Source organism: Hyperoodon ampullatus (assembly GCF_949752795.1).
Source record: "Hyperoodon ampullatus genome assembly, chromosome: 15".
Taxonomy (NCBI): Eukaryota; Metazoa; Chordata; class Mammalia; order Artiodactyla; family Ziphiidae; genus Hyperoodon; species Hyperoodon ampullatus.
In genome coordinates this window covers 11,702,596-11,727,228 of record NC_136928.1, presented here as the reverse complement: position 1 = coordinate 11,727,228, position 24,633 = coordinate 11,702,596, and the positions used below count along the sequence as shown (strand labels likewise).

The following is a 24,633-nucleotide window of genomic DNA, read 5'->3' as shown; positions in this document are numbered from 1 at the left end:
ATTGGATTAAAGGCCCATCTAACCCTAACCCTAACCCTAACCCTAAACCCTAACCCTAACCTTAACCTCATCTTAACCTGATCACATCTGCAAAGACCCTATTTCCAAACAAGGTCACCTTCACAGGTACCAAGGGTTAGGACTTCAACATATCTTTTGTGGGGACACAAATGTTCTCTCTGCCAACTCCTTCCTTGGCTTTTTGTAGTTAGGTTTCTTTCCACACCTTGTTACTCACAGGGTTCCCCTGAGGGTCATCAATGTCAAATTCAGTGGCTTTTCTCAGTCCCTATCCTTGTGACTGCCCTGCAGTATTTGTCATGGTTACCTTTTCTCTCCTCCCTGAATCCCTCTGCTGAGCTGACATCCGGGTACTGTGCACATCTGCAGCTCCTTCTGTCTTCCCTGCTGTGGCAGGTATGCCTTCTTCTGTGTCTTTTCCTTCTCTCTCCATCTCCAATTCAAAGTGCATTTTAATGTTGGGGCCTTGGTCATATTCTCTTCTTTCAACTCACTCTCTCTTCTGGCCTACTCCCAACCTTCATGCTTCAGTGCCCTCTTCGAAGTAGATAACAAATATGTCTCTCTGGCCCGACTGTCTCTCGAGCTCAGGGCAAGCATTGCTGCTTGGAAATCACTGAAGAGCCTCAAAGCTAATAAATCCCAAGCACAACACATTCTCTTAACACACACACATCACATACACACAATCACACACACAATCACACACATCCCCTGATCAAAGAAACAACTGTTTCTCTTCTTGGCTTCCCTGTTGCTGGTAATAGCACCACCACCCTCCTGGTCTTTATTTCCCATGCATTCATGTCAGTTTCTGTGACCTTGTTCTGAGGTTTCCAGAAATACTATGGCACTTTGAATGTGGACAGGCTCCCACAAGAGTGGGTGTGACCCATCCAGTGACATGTGCCTCATTGCCATTATCGTGACCCCAACTTTAGACTCAGGCTATGGAGGCCTGAGAAAGTCTGGTCTACACTTGATTCTGCAGGCTGGGACTCTCAGAGCAACAAGAGCAAGAGCATGTGTAGCAGACATCCTAGGCATACAGATAACTCTAGGCCTGGTTTCAGATGCAATGAGGCCCAAGGGCACCCTCTCTCTCATATGCTGTTTGTTTGGGGATATATGCTTTCCACACTAATTCTGCAATTTTTTCAGAATCTCTGGTAGAGAACCTCACACATTGCTAGCTTCCTATAAATGTGGTTGAATGATGGAATTTGCCTGAGTGCTTATCTCAGCCATAAAAGTCAATACATTTGCACTCAAGGATCTGTAAATAAGCAGCTGATGCTACTTCCCTGCAGCTCAGCTCCCCAGAATCTTCACTCCAGGCACAGCCAGGGAGCATAATCATGGTGACGTTTAAGATTCAGGGCTGGAGAAGACTGGAGGGATGACCCTTCACTTCATCGACAAGGAGGCAGACATTCTGAGACATTCAGGGACTTCCCTGGGGCCCCCTGTGTGGTCCCCTTACATGCTACCTGCTTTTCTTTACTTTCTTTTTAGAAAGGATAGCATTGACCTCTGCTGACCATTCCTGGGATGGGCAGAGGGGGCCTCAAATGAGCTCACCTGCCTGCAGTGTGTTGGGTGGGGGGGTGAGGTGCTGTCCCCCACTGCACCATGGAAATACTGCCTGGTGGCAAAGCATCTCGGGATAACTTGAGGGATATTGTTCTGGGGTGGATGCTTGGGGTCTGGAGGGCTCAGTAGAGGGAGGAGGGAAGGGAAGGAGTGTTCAGGGGTTGTCATGCGTTGGGAAATATAAACCTTTGAGTATGTCCCAGCTCACAGGGAGCCCAAGTATATGTTCTGTTCTCAAGGACTCTGCTGGGACCTTATGGCTTCTTTCAATAAAGGAAGCCTCATCCAATAGCTGAAAATTTGGTCAGTCACATACATATTCAGTACTTCTTTGTTGGCAGCCTATTGCTGTACATTTTTTTTTTTTTTTTTTTTTTTTGCGGTACACGGGCCTCTCACTGTTGCGGCCTCTCCCGTTGTGGCGCACAGGCTCCGGACACGCAGGCTCAGTGGCCATGGCTCATGGACCCAGCCGCTCCGCGGCATGTGGGATCCTCCCAGACCAGGGCACGAACCCGCGTCCCCTGCATCGGCAGGCAGACTCTCAACCACTGCGCCACCAGGGAAGCCCCTGTGCCTTTTCTTGACATAGCAGTTCATACACAACAAGACAGACCAGGAGTACAGGTTTTGCTTTATCTGATGTAATATAATTTATTTTATGAGAGCGAGAGAGAGAGTATGGGATGGGTGCCTAGACGTGACCTGATGTCCAGGCTCTGCACAGGAAGCTGACGGCTCCAGGAGATGCTGTGTGGTCTGGGAAGGTCTTTGGAATCTGGGAGCCAGTGAACAGGCTCGGGCAGAGGTGGAGTCCAGGCAAGGAGGAGGCAGGCTGCAGGCATCACAGAGGAGCGGGGACCACAGGTCGCCAACATTCAGGTCCCCTGTTCCATGAAGCCTTCTTGGTCTCAGTGACCTTGTTCTCTGACACTTGGTACTCACTGCATATGGCCTCATTGGACCACTGTCACCTAGGCTGGGGCGTCAGAGGGACTTTCAGGATACAAGGGAGGAAATGGAGGGTTAGCCAGATGGAATCATCTACACAAAGTCCCACACGTGGATGCAGCAGAGCCAGGATAATACACACTGAGGCCCCCTGAGTGCACATCCTCCCCTGGGCTGCCTTGCCATCCCCCTGCACCTGTCACCTGTCTCCTTCCCATCTAGGCTGGCGGTGCCCGCGGCCGCAGGGACATTTCCTCCAGCTCCGTGCTGGAGATGAGAAAGCAGGGAAGCTCTCTGGCTGTGGACCTACTGCACACCAGGTTCTGGCTAAACAGCACCTCACTTGATCCTCCAACAGCCTTACGAGGCTGCCCAGGTTTCTTAACACTGTAGTTCAGGACCTTGAACTCAGAGTGTCCTCAAGTCACCCAGTCACTTGCTGGGATGCAGCTCCCAGGCGCGCGGGGCAGGCAAGTGGAGACTGCACGGCCTGCGAGTGATACATGGAGAGCGTCACCTCCTGCCTGACAGGAGGAAGATAAACAGCTCCCCGTTAAATCTCACTTAATGCTGAAATTTTAAATTTATTCAGCTTGTGTTTACTGAATCGAGAGAACGCCAAATAACATAACGTGCTTCATCTCACATGTTCCTACTAATGAGAATGCAAGTTTTGCTTAATTTTTTTTTTAACATTTCATGTGCTTTCTATTCCCCCCACTTCTTCCTCTAGTTGTTGGCTTGGATTTTCCTCTGTTGCCAAATTCTGGAAAGTTTGGGCTTGTTGGGTGTTGGTGAGGAGAGGACCAAAGTGGGCCCAGGGCAGAGGGCAGGGGGATCGTGCCCTGGGCTCTGGAGAGACAAAAAGGATGGTTGGAATGACCACGGGAATATTGGCAACGTTTGTGGGGTTGTGGTGTGGCTGTGTGTGAGTGTACGTGTGTGTGAGAGAGTATGTGTGAACGTGTGCATGTATGTATGAGTCTTTGTAAGAAGAGAGACTCCACTTTTACCTTAGTTTGATCTGCTCACTATGGGTTTGTTAAAATGAAGGCCTCCCTCTGGCCGTTTATCCCACTAAGGTCAACTGTCTGGCTTCTGAGAGGGCAGTTATGGGATATACTGGGCAGCCTTCACCAGGGCAGTTATGGGATATACTGGGCAGCCTTCACCCAGCCAGCAGGAGCTCCAAAAACAGGGCAGGGAGAGAATGCCAGAGATCAGCAGAGCTCGGGAGGGCATCTGGAAAAGGGGTCAATGTGGGGACAGCTGGGTGGTCTCATCTGGGCTTCCTTGGGGTATGCCGGGTGGGAGGAGAGGGTACGGAAGGGCGAGCTGTCAGGCCTTGGTGGCCTGAGGGGAGGGGGGCGCCCTGCAGAAGTCTGGAATCAGGGTGGGCTGTGTGGGGAGCTGGAGTTTGGGAGGAGGAAGGCTGGAGAGATGCTGATGGGGGGTGGGGCCGGACCAGGAGGTCTCCATGGAGGGGGCACACGTTGAGGGGGAGAAGAGAGGGAGATGAATCTGATTCAGGGCACCGGAAACGGGATCTGGGCGAGGAAATGGAGAAAGGAGACGGGATGCAGGCTTTCCTGGGGCCTTTCCAACTGCATGCTGCCCCAAACTGGCTGCACTCTGGTGGCTCCCAGCTCCATGCGGACTCCGCATACTCTTAGATGTTTCTCTGCTGGGCCGGCAGAGCGGGGGTCTGACTCGGATGGTAGCAGCTCTGGGTGCAGCACTCTCTGTCTTCCTCTCGTCTGACAGGCTGTCTTCCCTGGGCCTGGCATCTTAGGAGGGCTCATGCCTTTTGCCATTATCCAGGAAGCTGGGGCTGCCATGGGATCTCAGGAAACTGGAGAAGTCTGTGGTGAGGATGGAGGCTCCAGGTGAATGCTAGAGGCCCTCAGGCCTTCTCCCCAGGGCAGGAAATTCCAGTTCTGCCCCTCACTGGGTTTGTACCCTACATGGAGTCCTCTTCTTGTCTGGATACCAGTTTCCGTGTGCAATTAAAGGCAGGTGGTCACCAGCTCTATCTATGGCCGAATTCCCACGGCCACCTGCCCAGGCAGCCCTAAACCATTTCCCTTTCCCCTACCGCCCAGAGCAAGGCAGGCAGGTGGTAACGTGGGTATCGGAGGTCCTGGGGAGCAGACACCTGCTTTATCAGGGAGTGGGGAAGCCCCAGGCCCAGCCTCTGCCACCTCCTCCTGTTTCCGGTCACCCAGGTTTAGTCCTCTCCCCATGCCGCCAGTGTCCCCCTCTGTGGTCCCACCTCCAAGTCCCATCAGGATGGCCAGCCGTCCCAGGCTCCTCTCTGCTCTGCAGCTGCAGCAGGAACTTCCTCCTGCCACCCCCCGTGCCTCCCTCTGGGCCCAGTTCTGTTCGGGGTTCCTTCAGGAGGAGGGGGAGACGCATGGGGGCTCATCCCTCTCTTTTGTGCTCTCTTTTCCTCCCACTTCCGCTCCCTTCGCTGCTCCGGGTGACCTTTCACCCCTCCCTTGGATGTCCCTCAAAGGCAGCTCCTGTGGTTAATAACTTCGGCTCGCAGCCCCACACAAAGCCGGGGCCGGAAACCATTGTCCCGGGGACAATGGCCGAGCAGCCCAATAATGAGGCGGCCACAGTGTTGTCTGACATCCTACGTTGCCCTGGCAAAGGGGGAGGGGCAGTGGGGCTCGCTGTGCCCTCACCTCCTGGAGCTGAATTATTATGGCAGTTCCTCTCCCCGAGGGGGCACCAGGCACCTGTGCCCTCCCATCAGCTGCATGTCCCCGTGATGGCAAGCTGGGTAGCTGTCCCCTGGAGACACCCCAACATACACCACCACTGCTCTGGCTTATTTCGCTGCTCCCATGTCCTGAGTCAGGGCACCACAGAGTTTAGCAATTGATTGGTTCTGGCAAATTGATAAGGTTGGGGAGATCTCAGCCTGTACCTGATGGGAAGCATGACATCTGGCCCGGGTTCAAGGACTCCTTCCTCTCTTCCTAGCTGCATGACCTTGGGGAAGCTGCTTAACTTCTCTGAGCCTCCACTTATTCATCTCTAAAAGCAAGAGTGGGATGGGAGCCAAGGGGAGGGCGCTCAAAAGTTACCTGACAGGTGAGTACCTGCCACATCCAGGGGCTGCCCCGCCCTTGTCACCCCTGTGGGGGACATGAACTTCTCTAGTTGTGGGAGTGTCCCTGCCTCAGTTACAAGTTCACTTCTTTTTTATGCAGCCCCCTGTCTTGCATCCCAAACCAGATTGTAAATCACTCAGGGACATGAAGTGCCACATGCTTTTCCCCCATCCTTCCCGCTTCTTCCGTCTGCACAGTGATGGGTTCTCAGGGTGGTGTAGGGATCCCACTGAAGCCACAAGAATTGGCGGCTGATACATGCAAGAGGATCTAGAGTGGTTCTCAACCCTGCTGTCCACCACAATGACCTGGAAAGGTTTAAAAAATACCCTGAAATTTTGACCTAATTGGTATGGGCTGGGGCATTGGGACTGTGTGTGTGTGTGGTGCGTGTGACAGGTGAGAATATTTTTAAAAACAGGCAAAGAAACACTGATTGGTCCCTTTGGAAAACATGCCACCTCACATTCATGCTTGAGCATAGCCCTTCTCTAGAGGGAGAAGTGGACGATGTCCTGAGACATTCTTGATATCCTTGAATACCGTGTTCTTTCTTACAGCTTTACTGTAAGTAAAAGATTCAGGTTTAGGGATAGTTTTCTTTTTAATTCAACTTTACTGAGACATAATTTGAATCTAACAAAATATACTTATTCAAAGGGTACAGTTCACGAGTTTAGACAAATATGTGCCCATATGGAACAACTGACCCAATCAAGATACAGAATAATTTGTCATCCCAGAAAGAGCCCTTGTGGACGTGAGACTTTAAGACCCTCCCAGATGATTTTGGGGTGCAGCAGCGTTTGAGCACGGTTGCGGGCCTGACACTCATGTTCTGACAGTTTCTGCTTTGGAGTCACAGAGAGGTTGTCCAGGACAGCATTACTCATGCTTCAGCACACACAGCATCACCTGGAGATCTGGTTAAATGCTGATTCGGTCCCGGGGGAAGGCCTGGAACTCTGCATTCTTAATAAGCACGGCCCACCCTTTGAGACACCGGTTCCAAGTGTCTCATTTTGCAGATGAGGCTCAGCGGGTGGATGTGGGTGCCTTGAAAACCCTGGTTTCAAAGCTCCTGGCCTAATGACAATCATGTCCTTTGTCTTCCAATCTCTTTTTTATCTCTACCCAAACGCTGAATCCCAAACAAGTGACGCAGCCATGATAAGGGCTCTCTCCTCTTTCCCTCTGAGTGTTGTCACCCCTTCCAGCCCTGGACCCCCTTGAGTCACCTTCCTGGGAAAAGGCCTCCTACTCTGTCTCTTTCTGAATGATAGACCCGCTCCCTGTCAACATCTACCTTCCTCATTCTATTCCATCGAGGGTAGGCATCAATTCAACTTAATGAGCAAGTGTTTATTAAGCAATATCACTGGGCCAGGCCTGATCATACCTTTGAGGAGGGAGATAAACCAGAAGCTGTGATTTGGTTAACCCAGAAGGCAAGTGATTAACAGCATAGATGGGCTGGGAGAGACCTGAGTGATCGCCCCTTATTTTACAAATAGTGTTTAGGAGAAGCCACCCACCTGTAATCCCAAGTGAGGAGCATATAGCGTAGACCTCACGGAAGAGGAGGGATTTGGGAAGGACTTTGAAAAAAGTATAGAAGAGGCTGTGAGAAGACAAGGCGGGGTGTCCTGGCCGAGGGTAGGGAGGAGACACTGCTGATGGAGACTGAGCCCCATTTTCTAAGAAAATTGGGAAGAGGTCCTGTGGACTTGGCTGCCCAGACAGCTGGCATAACCTCAGGCTGCCAGGATGGTCATCACTGCTGGGACATGGAAGGTGACACTATGCTTCTCCCCTATTCAGGTTTCTTCCGAGCACTGTACATGGGGTTTCCCTTCCAGGAGCTTAACTAGGGTGTGTGCCAGGGGTGGTCTGGGGATTAGGTCCCATGAGTACTGGGATCTGGGGATGACTGGACACAAGGAGAGGAGATATTTGGTCTGGAGGTACCTGGGGTCACGTTTAAACATTAGCAAAGCTATCACGTACAGTTAATTAGTACTGTGGACTTTGGAGAGATGTGGGTTTCACTTCACCCTTGGGCAAAACTGGGTTCTAACACCCTTCCCCTGAGACAGATGGAGCCACATGGGGAGAAAGGAATCTTCAGTCCCTGAATGTGGACAGCTGTCAGACATCTAAGCTTCTCTGCCCACTCCCTGAGCTTCCACCAGGGGATGCCGGTCATCCCGATGGTCTCATGTCTGTCTTTGTGTCTGAGGTGCAGCCTGCACAGCAATTCCCCTGTGGCTACCTGGCTGCGACCAGAGGATAAGGTACCCATTTTCTCCCAGAATAGATCCACACCCAGAATTTAATGGTTACAGGCAGGAACACAGATGACAGTATAGCTTTAGGAAAGAGGAAGACAACAGGGTTCTATCATGTGCATCTGAAGGGTCTTTAGGTATCTGAAAAAATAGCTCTGGAGTTTTAATAAGAGGTTGGTGCTGATCCTGAGGAAAAAGAACAAAACTGGAAGCATAACCCTTCCAGACTTCAGACAATATTACAAATCTACAATAATCAAAACAGTGTGGTATTGACACAAAAACAGACATATAGGTCAATGGAATAGAATAGGGAGCCCAGAAATAAACCCACACACCTATGGTCAACTAATCTTCAACGAATGAGGCAAGAATATGCAATGGGAAAAGACAGTCTCCTCAGCAAGTGGTGTTTGGAAAGCTGGACAGCTGCATGTAAATCAATGAAATTAGAACACACACTCACACCATACACAAAAATAAACTTAAAATGACTTAAAGACTTAAATATAAGACATGACACCATAAAATTCCTCAAAGAGAACATAGGCAAAACATTCTCTGACATAAATTGCAGCAATATTTTCTTAGGTCAGTCTCCCAAGACAAAAGAAATAAAAGCAAAAATAAACAAATGGGACCTACTCAAACTTATAAGCTTTTGCACAGCAAAGGAAACCATAAACAAAATGAAAAGACAACCTACGGAATGGGAGAAAATATTTGCAAACGATGCGACCGACAAGGGATTAATTCCCAACATATACAAGCAGCTCATACAACTCAATATAAAAAACAAACAACCCAGTCAAAAAATGGGCAGAAGACCTAGACATTTCTCCAAAGAAGACATACAGATGGCCAACAGGCACATGAAAAGATGCTGAACATTGTTAATTATTAGAGAAATGCAAATCAAAACCACAATGAGGTATCAACTCACACTGGTCAGAATGGCCATCATTAAAAAGTCTACAAATAACAAATGCTGGAGAGGGTGTGGAAAAAGGGTAACCCTCCTACACTGTTGGTGGGAATGTAAATTGGTGCAGCCAGCATGGAAAACAGTATGGAAGTTCCTTAAAAAACTAAAAATAGAGTTACCATTTGATCCAGCAATACCACTCCTGGGCATATATCCAGAAAAGATGAAAACTCTAATTCTAAAAGATATATGTCCCCCAATGTACATAGCAGCACAATTTACAATAGCCAAGACATGGAAGCAACCTAAGTGACCATCACCAGATTAATGGATAAAGAAGATGAGGTATATATATATATGCAATGGAATATTACTCAGCCATAAAAATGAATGAAATAATGACATTTCCATCAGTATGGATGGACCTAGAGATTATCATACTAAGTGAAGTAAGTCAGACAGAGAAAGACAAATATCATATGATACCGCTTACATATGGAATCTAAAAAATAGTACAAATGAACTTATTTACAAAACAGAAACAGACTCATAAACATAGGAAACAAACTTATGGTTACTAAAGGGGGAGGTGGGGGAGGGATAAATTAGGAGGATGTGATTAACAGATACCCAGTACCGAATATAAAATAGATAAACATGGATCTACTGTATAGCACAGGGAATTATATTCAATATTTTGTAATAACATATAATGAAAAAGAATTTTAAATTGAATATATATATTCTTTTTAATATATATATTTAATATATATGTTTAATATATATAAGCTAATATATAAATTTTATGTGTGTATATATATAAAACCGAATCACTTTGCTGTACACCTGAAACTAACACAATATTGTAAATCAACTACACTTCAATTAAAAAAAAAAGAGGGTGGTACTGAGCATACAGAAACGAGGGTTAAGATAGCAGTGAGGCTTATCTAGGACGATCATGAGGGTCCAGATTTCTGTGGATTGAATGTCTTGCAGGGTTTTGGGGAGGATCAAACGGGTGTGGAATGTGGCCATGACCAGCCCTGCGAGTCAGCGCAGCCTTGCTCCAGCCAGCTGTGTGTCCTTGGTTATACCAAGGGTAAGCTTCCTCTTCTGCATGATGGGGAGATTGCCCTCAAGATATTTAAGGTTTCTTCTGGCTTAGACACACTGGAATTCAGTGGTTTTAGGGATTCAATCCAAATTCCCATCCAGAAGTGGAAATCAAGGCTGAGCTGGACCACCTCAGGGTAGTGGTGGGGTCCGTGTCCAGCAGTGCTGGTCATGGGTACTCTGGGAGGGCCCGGAGGAGAGGGGGAAAGGACGATTAGGATGATGTGAGATGGGGAGGAAAGCAGTGGATTGTCCTCGGTCCCTCCAGCCAAGCACTGCAGAAGCTTTACCTGCCCGCCAATTGTCTGCCAGTCAGACTTGGAACATCCGCACAGGACGCTGCCGGGGTGGCCTGGCCCATGTTCCACAAAGCAGCAACAACTGCTGGTTAATTACACAGACACAAGGTGAGGAGCACAGCTGTCTTTAGAGTCAACTCATAAGGAGCTGCAATTTCTGCAATCAGCTGCCGGCCACATATGGGGAGCTGGCTTTTCAAGTCCCAGGGCTTGTCCATCCCACACCGTGCTGTACACTAGCTCTCTGCTGGGAGGGCAGAGCTTGCTCCTTTTTCTGGCTCCATTGCCCAGGGAAGGATGCAGCAGACAGTCTGGGCTCCAGCACTTCAGCCCTTTGCTCAGGTCGTGTGTTCATCTCTCCAGCTCAGATATTCACCCCTGAAAAAAAGCCTAGACCTCAGCATGAATGCATTCTTAGCAGACAATGAATAGCTGGAGAACACTTCTGATCAGCAGACCTGAAGGGTGCTAGGATGCAGCCTTCGAGATGGAAAAGCCAGTATGCCTGGGTCCCAAGGCATTCTTTCCCACTTCTGTGCATTGGCCCCAGAATACGCCTTAACACATGACACCAGTCAATGGGATCGCCACATTCAATGAACACTTGACCATCTCTGGACTAGAGGGTTAATCCTGAAACTAGCAAATGACTTTGGGTTTACTTATAGGCTATGTTTCCTCTGGCAACCACACAGAAACTTCTATAAATATCACCTCTGCAGGTGAATGGGAGCAGCATGGATAATATAACATATCCGATGGTCCCACTGCCATGATACCTGCACCAAAGTAAATTCACAATTTCTTCAGAAATGGATTACAAAAAGTCACTCATTATCACCTTTCTAGTTAATTTCAAAATCACAAAGGGATTCCTACAGTTTGGGTTGACGGTCAAGTAAATGGCACATAGCAGGTACTTATCAAGTACTTTTGAGTGCATGAATGCATGAATGAATGAAGAATGAATGAAATTAAAGCTCTTCCAGTTTTTCTCAATGTCACCAATACTCTGTATTTCTTGCTGAATCTTTAGAATAACTTTGATAACTTTTGTCAAGTGAAAGCCTTCTCTCTATAAGCTGCAACATGTAGGTGATGAGTTTTTGCCATGGAAACATTTTCCACCCCTGCAAACCAAGCCACCACCCTCTTTTTCTGGAAGCACATCTCTCTCAGGGTGAGACTTTGCAAGAAGGGTGCCAACCCTCCAAGAGGTGAGAGTTACAGCTGCTTTACCTCCCTGTTGCCCCACATGCCAAGGTGCATGGGGACGAGGTGGGAGGCCCTACCCAGGGCAGGACATGTTGGTCATTAACTTTGCAAACTGACTTTGGGAACAACTGTAGTTTATTGAGCTTTGGTGTGTATTCACTTAACTCTTTCCCAGTATGTTTTCTCTCCCAACTGTCTTTGTTTTGACTTATTGTAGGACCAGGGTGTAGCTCCTGAGATGCTCTGCAGGATGAAACAATTGAGTGTGCTGTGAGGCTTGATACAAATGGACCACCAGCCGGCACATGGGAGCCAACTGCCTCAGTGCACGCTTGGACCTGCCTGGTGAGGGTCTGGCATCTAGGTAAGCAGCATTCATACATCCACCTGGAGAGAGTCACCAGCGTTGGCTAATGTTGCCCATGGGTTCCAGAGACTCTGAGTGACCCTGGGTTTGCTGGCAGTCTTCATCCTCCCTTTCTTGCCATCCCTGGCCCCCGACCTGTGTTGCAAGGACGTCATCCCCCAGGGTGAAGTGTGGAGGCGGCAGTTGGTAGGAATGAGGGTGGAGTGGAGGAGGAAGAATACTTGCTCTTGAAGGCACTGGACATCATAGAATTCTACACGCCTCGGAGGAAAGGGATACTAATGAGTGTCCACTCCAACATCTCATTCCAAAAAAGAGGAAACCAGACCCAGAGTGGGGAGGTGGCATGTGAAGTTACAGAGCTCATTTTTGAGAAAACCAGGACTGTAATCCAGGTGTCCTGAAACCCTGCTTGTCCCAGGGTTGCATGCTGCTCCAGGATGGACAGTGAATGTTCGTTTGAGGTTCTCTTGAGAGCATCTATAGTCTCTTATGAAACCCTGGGGACTCAAGTTGGGCCAGGCAAACTGTGAGGCTGTTGGAATTGGCCTTGGGCTTCTGGGTAAATGCCCTTTATCATCACCTTTTCAAGGCTCTGCATTCCTACTGAACTGGAAAATTTCGTGCATTTCAAAATAGTTTACAAATATTTATCATGTCATTTAATCCCTCAAACAATTTTAGGGCGGAGCTATTTCTTCTATTTTGTAGACGAGAAAACTGAAGCCCAAAGATGGGAACTTGTTCAAAGTCACACAAATAGTGAGCAGCTAGGTGGGAACCAGCCATGCGGCCTTGTTCCTCTCTTGCAGGGCATCCCGCTAGGTCCCCCTGCACTTCTCAGTTGCATGAGACTTCCTATATAGATGGTCAGTGATGGCTTCTCCATGGGGTCGGGGGATAAGGGTTATAATCTGTTTTAAACCTTAAGACCTGGGGCTTCCCTGGTGGCGCAGTGGTTGAGAATCTGCCTGCTAATGCAGGGGACACGGGTTCGAGCCCTGGTCTGGGAAGATCCCACATGCCGCGGAGCAACTAGACCCCGGGAGCCACAACTGCTGAGCCTGTGCGTCTGGAGCCTGTGCTCCGCAACAAGAGAGGCCGCGACAGTGAGAGGCCTGCGCACCGCGATGAAGAGTGGCCCCCGCTTGCCACAACTAGAGAAAAAGCCCTCGCACAGAAACAAAGACCCAACACAGTCAAAAATAAATAAATAAATAGCTGCTATTAAAAAACAAAATAAAACCTTAAGACCTGATCTCATTTGGACTTCTCATGGCCTGAAGTAGACATCCTGTTTCTTTCAGGGAGTTTTAGAGTTCAAGGACTGATGGGGGACATTTCATCTTATGCACTGAAAATAAGAGTCTTACTGTCATACTAACTTGGGGCTGAGACCAGCTCTGCCACTTAAAAGCTGTGTGACCGGGCTTCCCTGGTGGCGCAGTGGTTGAGAGTCCGCCTGCCGATGCAGGGGATACGGGTTCGTGCCCCGGTCTGGGGGGATCCCACGTGCCGCAGAGCGGCTGGGCCCGTGAGCCATGGCCGCTGAGCCTGCGCATCTGGAGCCTGTGCTCCGCAGCGGGAGAGGCCACAACAGTGAGAGGCCCGCATACCGCTTTAAAAAAAAAAAAAAAAGCTGTGTGACCTGGGGAAATTTATTAAACCTCTCTGAGCCTCTATTTCGTCATACAGAAACTAGCCTGTTGGAAGTTTATTGCGGAAAGTTTCTGGGATCAGCACCTGAGGAGGAAGGGAAGGAAGCAGGATCAGGCCTAGGCAGAAGCTGACTGTGGTATACAGCGTGCAGAGCTCTAAAGCTGGGATAGATAGCCCTGCAGAGTCGTCCTGAGTTGGGGTGATGGGTCCAGGGCTTTTAAGCCCCATATTGACCACTCATGGGATGTAGGGCTTGACCTTGGGTGAATTTGGCATTTTTCAGCCGAATGTAATTCCAGAGAGATCTGAGAGATGGCAAATGAGCCCCTCACTCTTGAAGGGGGATCGGGGTGATGCCCTACTTTGCTGTGCTGTTCTAGGACTAAATAAAATAATGGGAATATACATATAGCACAGGGGTGAGAATGGAAGTGTCCAGTCGACATCAGGTCCTTTCTCCTTCTCCAACCTCTTTCTCTTGGTTACAGACCCTCTGCCTGTCTTCCAGCTAAACCGACAGGGGGCAGAATCCACAGACCTCACAGAGACCTCCGAGGACCAGAGGGCAGACACCTCACTGGAGAACTCGCTTCCATTCAACAACCTGGCCTGGACTACTTGCTGTGGGGCATGGAAGGGTGTGCATGTGTGTACACGTGTGTGGGTGTGTACGTGTGTGTCTGGGCATCTCTGCCAAATTACCTATAAGCTCCCAGGACAGGAATCATTTCTATTATTTCATGCTCAGCTCCCAAGTAATTCCTTAGCTTAGTGTAGCAGGTGCCAGTGGATATTTGTAAACAAGATTTAAATCTCTTTTTTGTTTATCTGCTTCAAAACATGGTATACAGCATACATATTTAAGAGAAAGGGATTTAAATGGTAGATTGAGGGTTACAGTATCCAACCACACAGGTATTATAAGACCTCAATGTGGCCACACATATGTAAGCATCGTGCAAGCTGAGGGGCTCAGTGCAGTCCCCATGAACAGGCTCCTGAAAGGCCTCGGACAATTGTGAAGCACAAACGACATGGAAGACGTTATTATAGTCGGTGGAGGGGCACTGCGGTTGATGTAGTGATGGTCACAGCTACCTTGCCAGGTACAGTGCATTTGATTTTCCTCAATCCTGAGAACCCTACATGGTGGGTGCTGTTTCTATCTACCTTATGCAGATCAGGAAGCTGCGGCTCAGAGAGGTCAAGCCACAAGACCACGCTGACCCAGCTCATAAGTGGCAGAGCTGGGACCCCCATCTAGCCTCGGGCCATCACTGTGCTCCAACGCCTCTTTAGCCAGAGGTTCCCTATTTTGTGGGGAAAAGAAGGTGCACGTGGGCATCCTATGGAAAAAGAAAAAGCAGGATTGTGAGAAGTTAAAATGGCTTGTCAGCCCACAAAGAGACTACAGGGGATGGTGACCCCCCTCCTGAAGTGAGGGTGTGGGATTGGGGGCAGAGGAGAAAAAGTTTAGGGGCTGAAATGAGTTTGTAAAGAAGGTTGTGGCTCTCCTTCCCTGGAGACCATGACAAATAGGCCACAGCAGCCATCGGTGGCAATAATCAGTGGTTCGCTGCTCACCAGAAACCAGGGTGGGCTGATTAAAATATCAACTGGGGTCAGCCCAGGCATCCCACTTCCAGAAGGCGTGCTTTGCCAGAACACAAGCTTGCAGTCCAGAATGCCTGGGGGTGGCATTTAGTCGTCTTAAATTCCTTTATTCCACTCGTGGACCTTTAACAAGTGAATCTCCCCGGTGCATTTAAAATTGAACTTGGTGGGCTTCCCTGGTGGCGCAGTGGTTGGGAGTCCGCCTGCAGATGCGGGGGACACGGGTTCGTGCCCCGGTCGGGGAGGATCCCACGTGCCGTGGAGTGGCTGGGCCCGTGGGCCGTGGCCGCTGGGCCTGCGTGTCCGGAGCCTGTGCTCCGCAACGGGAGAGGCCACGGCAGTGAGAAGCCCGCGTACCGCAAAAAACAAAACAAAACAAAATTGAACTTGGGTCATTGATGTAACATCTCAGAGCCCTCACAACTGTATAAAGCTGCGTGTGCCTCCACGCTCAGAAGTTGGCTGCTCCTTCCTGGGAGGGGCCGTGGGCTCTGCCTCCTTGGGTGTCCCAGTTGCCCTGAAATCTGTGACATGACCGAATAAGTGTGTGCCACTAGAGATCCAAACTTCTCAACCCCATCCTGATGCTTGCACCTGGAGATGCCCGCTCTTTACTGCTCACCCTTCCCTGCCTTCCAGCTCCAGACCTATTGGCTGGCTTCCTGGTTATGGGCTGTCACCCCTCTGACTGGACCCCTGATAGTTTTTCTCTAGGGCTCACCTTGGTTTCCCTTCTGTATGCGTGCCGTGCTCGCCATTTGGGCTTTGTCTACTCTGGACTCTGTTGTAAAGTACCCCCTTGAATAAGGAACCCAAAAATGCGCACTTCAGCCCCCAGGACTGGGAGAGACAGGAGATGCAGGGGCTTAGAGGGAAGAGGGATGGGGAGACATTGGGACCTCAGCTCCCCACCCAGCCTCTGTCATTTAACTTGAGTTTCCTCATCTGCAAAGTGGGGACAGTCATTCCTACCTTATGGATTGCTTGGCAGTGTTTGCAAAAGATGTGACACATGCTTTGGAGATGCTTAATGAAAGATGGCTGCCATTGCTGCATTGCATTGTGATTTTTATTAAATTGTGACTGCTCCCTTGAGGACTGGGTGGTGGTAAGGAGAGGTGGTGAGAGAGGAGAAGTCACCTCTACCCGAGAGACAGGCAGACAGAAGGCTCAGGGACAGGGGTGCCCTCAGGGGGGTGGAGACAGAGTTCTGGAAGTATCATTGCTGCTGCTGCCGGAGGCTTTTCATGAACCTCATTTGTCGTGGACCTCAGGCCCTGCACTGCTGGGAGCTCTGTGTAGATCCCAGACCAGAGACCCAACATTACCAGCACTCTTTGAAAATTTGGGTGGTCTTACCTTCAACAAATCTTCCCCATGATCACCAGATTGCTTCCAACTTCTCAGAAGGGAGGATGAAAGTTATGAAGGAGTTCAGGAATCTGGACCTTTTGCATAGAAGAAATAGTATTAAGCTTTAGAATTCCCGCATCAGTCAATCACAGTGTAGCTGAGATCCTGTGCATCTACAAGGAAAGGAGCTATCATATAATATGATTGCCATGTTAGTAACTAAACAGTGCGTCTGAAAGTGGAATATACTGTATCTGCATTTGCCCTGAATACTGAACTCGGAAAGAAGTAGAATTTCCTGGGGAAAGCAGGAGGTGTAAACTTCTGTACGAACTCTGGGGAAGGAGGTGAGAACGTTCAAGGACTTTTCAGGTTGGTTTCTTTATGGCATCTAATTCCACACTCCTTTTCATTGATTCAGATGGTTCACTTGCGCACGGCTCTTGCATTTATCAGTCATGATTAAGGTCAATTTTTGGCTCAGAAATAGAATGACTAGAGGAAGTAGGGGATAAGAAAGGGAGGTTTGAGGAGGAGGAAATTCAGACGAGAGGGGGAAGGAGGGAAACACACAGATTTCTTTAAAGACGCTAAAGCATTGCTGATTAGATCAAATGGTTTAGGGTCTTCCGCACTAGCTCCTGAAGGAGAGGGGCAAAGAGGTAAGGAAAACAACATGCTCAGGAAGAGAAAAGAAATGGTGGAGAAACAGCAGGAGGTGGACAATTATTCATGCCTGACATTAGGGTGCTGTTCACACAGGACACCCTGGTTGGGTAGATCAGTGGTGGGCACTGAGTGGGCAGCTGGCAGAAGGAATGAAATATTTGTAAGGTCAGGTGTTTATACTGAGTTTACATGTACCTGAAAATAAGGGTCGTATGTTGGGGAAGGGCATAGGGTGGTGGGCGTAAGCTGTTCTTCTATTCTTCTTCTTCTTAGGTGGTGTCAGCCCATTTTATATCAGTTGATTGGCTTTAGTCCTTCACCCCACACATATTAAGTGAGCCTTCCCTACATTCTACTTCTTGGGGTTCAGTGATGAGTACAAACAGACAGCCTCTCTTCTCAGGAGCTTCCAGTCCAGTGGAGGAGAGGAACACGAATGAATGCATCACACAGATGCACATACATCTGCATTAGTGATAAATGCGGTGCTATACGGTCTTTAACGGAAGCATTGCACCCGGCTGTTTCTGCAGTGAGGCTTCTCTAAGGAAATGATGCTTGAACTGAGATCTGAAGGACGACGGATGCTAAGTGGGCTGAGAATTGAGAAAAAGTGAGCGGGCAGTGTGGGCAGCAGGCACAGCAGCCGTGTGGTGGGAAGAAGCCCGGGGCGAGGGACGAGTGGCCCCCCAAGAAGGTCAGCTCTGCTGGGGCTGGACAGGAGGAGAGTGTGGGGAGGATGGGGCCTAGGAGGCGGGCCCCTTGCGGGAGCTACAGGGGAGGACACTGAGGCTCAGGGAGGGTAAGCGGTTTGAACACTGCCACAACTCATAAGAACCAGACCTGGGATTCCATCCTCATGGCTTGGTAAGTCAGTGCTCCTTGGCGAATGTTTTCACATATTGCGTACTTTCTTCAAGGTGAGGACTTGGGGAAGACCATCCATCTTATTATCCCTCATTAAAACGTTAACAGTATTATGTATTGCTAATCAAGCATCTAGAATCCACATGCAACACCGTGTGGTAATGTCTTATACTAACGTGAGCATTGATTACACATGTACATATAAAGAGTCAAATCCTCACTTAATGTTCAAACATACGTTACTGGAACCTTTCTGGTGAATGATACCACAGCAGAAGAATAAGCAGCGCTCTGTTCAGTGGAAAAGTGCACCCCCAGGCGCATGGGCAGGAGATTGCAGCCACTGCCCGCCGTGCTTTGTGGGGTTGGACATTCGCAGACATCCTCACTCTACGCAGTAGATGTGTTCTGGAAAACTCATCTCTGAGTTGAGCTCAGGCAACTCAAAACCGGCAGGAAGCCTGAAGAATCCCTTCTTCCAGAACCAAGCTTCATGCTTTTACACGTTTGTATGACACGCTTCTTTCTTTCTTTTCTTTTCTTTTTTTTTTTTTTTTTTGTATGACAAGTTTTCTTAAAGCGGGACCGACCTGGAATATTCCAGGGCTGATTGTTGAACATTATAACAACAATTTTACTGTCTTTATGTGAGAAGATGGTAGGTGTATAGATTGCAGGTCTAAATTATACATTTTCCTTTTTCAATTTATTTTTTTATTTAAAAAAATTTTATACAATTTTTAAAGGTTACACTCCATTTACAGTTATTACAAAACATTGGCCATATTCTCCAAGCTGTACAACACATCCTTGTAGCCTATATTACACCCAATAGTTTGTACCTCCCCCTCCCCTACCCCTGTATTCTCCCTCCCCCACCTCTCCCTACCGGTATATATTTTTCTTTTTTAACCTGGTAGTTACCATACAGGGTCTCTATCTGATGATCTACATGAATGGAGTGACTTTGGCGTTCTGTGCTAAGCTGGGAGGCTTCTTGGCGGAGCTAACGTGGGATGATGGAAGCTGGGTGGCTGACCTTCAAGGTCTCCTCCTGTCCAGCCACACGCAGCATCTGTAATGAACTGCCCTCCTCCTGGCAGGACGTGCCTTGTGCTAAAACCACTTCTCAGCTCAGCCTCCAGTGTCTTGCACTTGGTTTCATATGCACTACTGTGGCTCCTTACCTCCATGACCTCCAAACCCACTGCTGTCCCCTTGTGGGTTTTTTCTGGGCCCTTTGACTCGCCACTGGGCCAGTCTCTCACAGCAATCAACCTCCACTTTCCTCTTGTCACCATTTCGTCTCTCCCCGTGGACAAGGTGAAGTTGTTGATAATGTACAGTGAATGTACCTATTGGATTCCTCCTTGAGGGAGGGCCAGGGTGTGAAAGGGGCGGGGTCCAGATGATGGAGAAAGCACTCTGGAAGCAAGCCCACCTGGGTTTGAATCTTGGCTCCACCCATTACCTGTATATGACCTTGGCAAGTTATTTCATTTCTCCGAGCCTCAGTTTCCTTAGCTATAAAACGGTGAGGACAATTCTGATCTTACAGGGGTGTTGTCAGGATTTAGCAAGATATAGTATGTAAATCCATAGTAGGTGGTAATGCATGATAACTCTCATTTTATTATGAACAGGGTGGCACACAATAGGACAATTTTGAGGGTGAGCTGAGAGTTCAGCAGAATTCTGGACATTTGTCAAGTCCAAGGGGCAAATGAAGAGTCAGAGCTGAGAGATGGTCCTCAAATCTAAGTGAGGCGGATACTGAGCAGATCAAGCTGCATGAGGAAGAGTGGGGTGCAGTTTCAGATGAGCCTGGGAGGCAGACCTCAGCCCCTATTCACTGACCACAGACTACCTGGCCCCAGGGGTGACAGTGGTGGTCTTTTAAGGACCCAGGAGTAGCTAGACAGGAACACGCTTCGGTGATTTAATTCATTTGCAATGTCCCTTCCCTGGCAGGGAAGGTAGAAAGTTCTAGGACAAGCTAAAAATCATCCTCTATTTAAAAAGCTACCCCCAGCAGTCTTGGGGCAGGGGCTAAATTAAAAAGCAAAAAAAAACAACAGCAAAAAGCCCCGATTTCTAATATTTTTTGAATACAGAGGCTTGGGAAGGAGTTGGCCACTGGGTTCATGACGAAGGCGTGACTTCTGTGTAGCACTGGGGGGAAAAGCCCTCGGGATTCCTCTCTGGGTACCAATCCCATCCCAGAAAGCCCCCTCCGCCATCTGATTGGCCCGGGTTCTTCCAATCCTGAGATCGTTTCATGTGTCATTCAGTTTCTCCCTTAGCTGTTCTCATTTCAGCCCGAATAAGTTTGAATCTGTGTCGCTTTGACTAGTATGGCTCTGGCAGTTACTCGTTAGCTCTTTTTGTTTCTAGGACTGAACTTCCACTTGTCTCCTCAGTAGCATTGGCCTCGGCAGGTCCCAAGCTTCATGCTATAAAACTGTGATGGTTTTATTGACCAGTTAAGATAGGTTAATGATGATTGTTTTTATGAAAGGTGGCGGGTCACCCTCTGGACAGCGGGTTGAGCAATGTCATCTCAGTCCTAATCATAGATCGTAAAATGTTAGAGCCGGAAGGGTCTCAGAAGTCATGTAGTTCAGCCCTCTCATTTAGCAGGGGAAGGAAGTGAGGCCTCGAGAGGTTAAACTCTGGATTTAAAAGGCCAGCCAGATAGAGAGAGTCATGGAAGCACCAGGAAGGGCGGGCTTTTCTCTTAGATGATTTGATAAAGAAGCTCTGATCTCTTTCTTATCACCACAGAACTTAGGCCTTCCAAATGCTAGATGCAAAGATGATGCTGTGATCGTATTTGTAAGGCTGATACATGAGGAACTGTGTATTTTAAAGGCTAGGTGGCCTCTAAGATTTTGATCAACTCCGGCATTAGAGGGCATTATTTTGTATGGAATGCATGATGCTGTATCTACAATAATTGATTTATTTGCTTAACTTCTTTCTCCCGTAGAGAAGCTTCTTTTTTTTTTTTTTTTTTTAAATGAACAGTATTATACTGTATGAGTGAAGCTACAGAGACATGATAATTAGCACTTCTGGATTATTTATAAGGAACTTTGAGTTCTTCCATTTTTTGTTTGTTTTAAGATGTTGGGGGTAGGAGTTTATTAATTAATTAATTTTTGCTGTGTTGGGTCTTCGTTTCTGTGCTGGGTCTTCGTTTCTGTGCAAGGGCTTTCTCTAGTTGTGGCAAGCGGGGGCCGCTCTTCATCGCGGTGCGCGGGCCTCTCACTATCGCAGCCTCTCTTGTCGCGGAGCACGGGCTCCAGACACGCAGGCTCAGTAGCTGTGGCTCACGGGCCTAGTTGCTCCGCGGCATGTGGGATCCTCCCAGACCAGGGCTCGAACCCGTGTCCCCTGCATTAGCAGGCAGACTCTCAACCACTGCGCCATCAGGGAAGCACGAGAAGCTTCTTAAGGATAGGGCTATGTCACCCATCTTTGTTTCCCTTGTAGTCTTGCTTACAGTATGTGCTCAATAAGACATTTGATGAACGAATGAATGGGTGAAGACATTTTGAACGTGTGACAAAGAGTAACCAGGTTCTTGAGTGAGTTTGAGAGCAGAGTATATTCTCATTTGGTTGGCAACACTTGAGGAAAGACCAGAAGTATGTGGAGTGGAAGTGGAATGAGTTCTGATTTTTTTTTTTTCGGTGCGCGGGCCTCTCACCGCTGTGGCCTCTCCTGTTGCGGAGCACAGGCTCCGGACGCGCAGGCTCAGCAGCCATGGCTCACGGGCCCAGCTGCTCTGCAGCACGTGGGATCTTCCCGGACTGGGGCACGAACCCGTGTCCCCTGCATCGGCAGGCGGACTCTCAACCACTGCGCCACCAGGGAAGCCCTAGTTCTGAATTTAAATAAGGGGTGCAGCCTAAGGTTTTTCTGCAACAAAAGAAAAAAACCCACATCTTTCCAAATCCCACTGAAGCTTCTTGGCTCACAAAGAGTCTGTAAAGACCGAAGATGGGACATGGGACCACCTTGAGTGGGAAAAGAGGTTTTCCAGATGAGGACACGGTTGGCTAACTAAGTGGTCCAAGGCCATGCTGCCAGCTCTTAGCATCTCTGGCACCAGAATCCAAGGCTCTGGCAAAGTCTGCTGCCCCTTCCCGGGCTCCACTCACCTCTGCATTGTGCAGCGAATTCCTCCTCTGCTTGGGAGAAACAACCATGGGAATATGAGGTGCCCCAGTTCTCAGAAACAAGAAGAGAAATGTGGGAGTACATTTCCATTCAATTGTACTTCAGCAGACTCTGTGCTTAATACCTCCGGCTCTAGACTCAGAGGCCCCACCTTCCAGCCATCACCTGGCTCTGTCCTCACCTGGAAGCCCCACTGGCCTCTTGGCCAGAGGACCCTGGCCACTGGCGCTCCCCCTCTGCCCAGCAACCTCCTGTTCCCGAAGGAGGATGGGCTGATGGATTTCTTCTATCTCGCTGGATCCTGCTCACGGTTGCTGATCTGGGCATCTTTTATTTTGTTTTATTTTTAACATCTTCATTGGAGTATAATTGCTTTACAATGGTGTGTTCGTTTCTGCTTTATAACAAAGTGAATCAGTTATACATGTACATATGTTCCCATATCTCTTCCCTCTTGTGTCTCCTTCCCTCCCACCCTTCCTATCCCACCCCTCTAGGTGGTCACAAAGCACTGAGCTGATCTCCCTGTGCTATGTGGCTACTTCCCACTAGTTATCTACTTTACATTTGGTAGTGTATATATGTCCATGCCACTCTCTCACTTTGTTACAGCTTACCCTTCCCCCTCCCCATATCCTCAAGTCCATTCTCTAGTAGGTCTGTGTCTTTATTCCCATTTTACCCCTAGGTTCTTCATGACCTTTTTTTTTTTCCTTAGATTTCATATATATGTGTTAGCATGTGGTATTTGTTTTTCTCTTTCTGACTTACTTCACCCCGTATGACAGACTCTAGGTCCATCCACCTCACTACAAATAACTCAATTTCATTTCTTTTTATGGCTGAGTAATACTCCATTGTATATATGTGCCACATCTTCTTTATCCATTCATCCGATGATGGACACTTAGGTTGCTTCTATCTCGTGGCTATTATAAATAGAGCTGAGAATCTTAATCACCCAAATGAGTTTGCAGCTGTTACTTCTCATCAGAAACACATATTTAGTGCTATCTATAAAGTGTTGGGTTCCACACAGGGTGCTGGGAGACAGGGGATCTACCCCGAGGGTGACAATCAAAAATTCGATCTGTTCCCCAGGTCCCCTTGTCGGCACTTGGGAGGGAGAGGTGAGGTGCAGAGAGCCCCCGGCTTTGTTGATAGAGTATGGTTTCCACCTGAGAACCTATCCAAATCCTCCTTCCTTCCCTCCTTCCTCTCTCTCTTCTCTCTTCCTTCTTCCTTTCTCTCTTTCCCTTCTCCCTTTCTTCCCTTCAACAAACATTTACGGAGCACCTACTAAGTACCAGGGGTTAAGTCAAGGTGGATGTTGTGGAGAGAGGGGCTACAAAGGTTGATAGACCCTGGCCTCCCTTCGGGAAGAATTTGCACAACTGAACTGCAGAGAGAAAGCAAAGCTGTGCACAGATGTAAGTGTGCAAAACTCTGGCACAGAATCCACAAAGCACCCCTGGCAGGTGTACACAGGGTGGGGTGTTTCCGTAGGAGGCACGCCAGTGCAGGTGGGAATCAGAGCTGCTATCGGGTGGGGCATGGCATTTTAGCTGTTCCTCCAAGGACAGGCACGTTGAAGGTGAGCAGAATTGACGGTGGTTTCTCTCCGGATTCTCCACATCCAGAAATAGCCTTTTTAAAAAAACTGAAGTATAGTTGATTTACAATGTAGTGTTAGTTTCTTGTGTTCAGCAAAGTTATTCAGTTACACACACACACATGCATATATATATATATATATATATATATATATATATATATATATAAAAGTTGCTACAAGATATTGCGTAGAGTTCCCTGTGCTATACAGTAGGACCTTGTTGTTTATCTATTTAATATATAGTAGGAATGTGTGTCTGTTAATCCCAACCTCCTAATTTATCCCTCCCACCCACCCCTGTCCCCTTTGGTAACCATAAGTTTGTTTTCAATGTCTGTGAGTCTATGTCTGTTTTGTAAATAAGTTCATTGGTATCATTTTTTTTAGATTCCACATATAAGTGATATCATAGTATGTTTGTCTTTCTCTGTCTGACTTACTTCACTTAGTATGATCATCCTTAGGTCCACCCATGTTGCTGCAAATGGCATTATTTCATTCCTTTTTTTATGGCTGAGTAATATTCCAGAAATGGTCTTTGCCTTCTCCACTGCGCTTTGTCTCGTCTCTCTGATGGCATCAGCGAGATTCTGGAGCTGGCTCTGTGGGTACCTTTCCCCTTCTTCCCGAGGCAGGTCTGGCTGCCCACCCCTGCCCCTGCCACTGGTGGCCTTCTGAGTCTTGATTCCCCATGAGTCACAGGGAACTGAGGTCTGCCTCAGTGCTTAAAATGCAGTCTGACAGCGATGTGGACTTCTATATTAAGGAAGCATA

At 48.2% G+C, this 24,633-nt stretch overlaps 1 protein-coding gene across 1 annotated transcript in view; it reads right to left on the bottom strand.

Annotated features, from left to right (window-relative positions):
* PAX8 (paired box 8) overlaps positions 1 to 24,633 on the bottom strand; it is a gene marked incomplete at both ends in the record, with an annotated part of 115,753 nt that overhangs the window by 77,183 nt on the left and 13,937 nt on the right. Inside the window, 2 exons of the mRNA XM_079720391.1 lie at positions 2,994 to 3,089; positions 4,838 to 4,956. Coding sequence (XP_079576517.1) covers positions 2,994 to 3,089; positions 4,838 to 4,956 — 215 coding nt within the window. The remainder of the gene's footprint in view (positions 1 to 2,993; positions 3,090 to 4,837; positions 4,957 to 24,633) is intronic.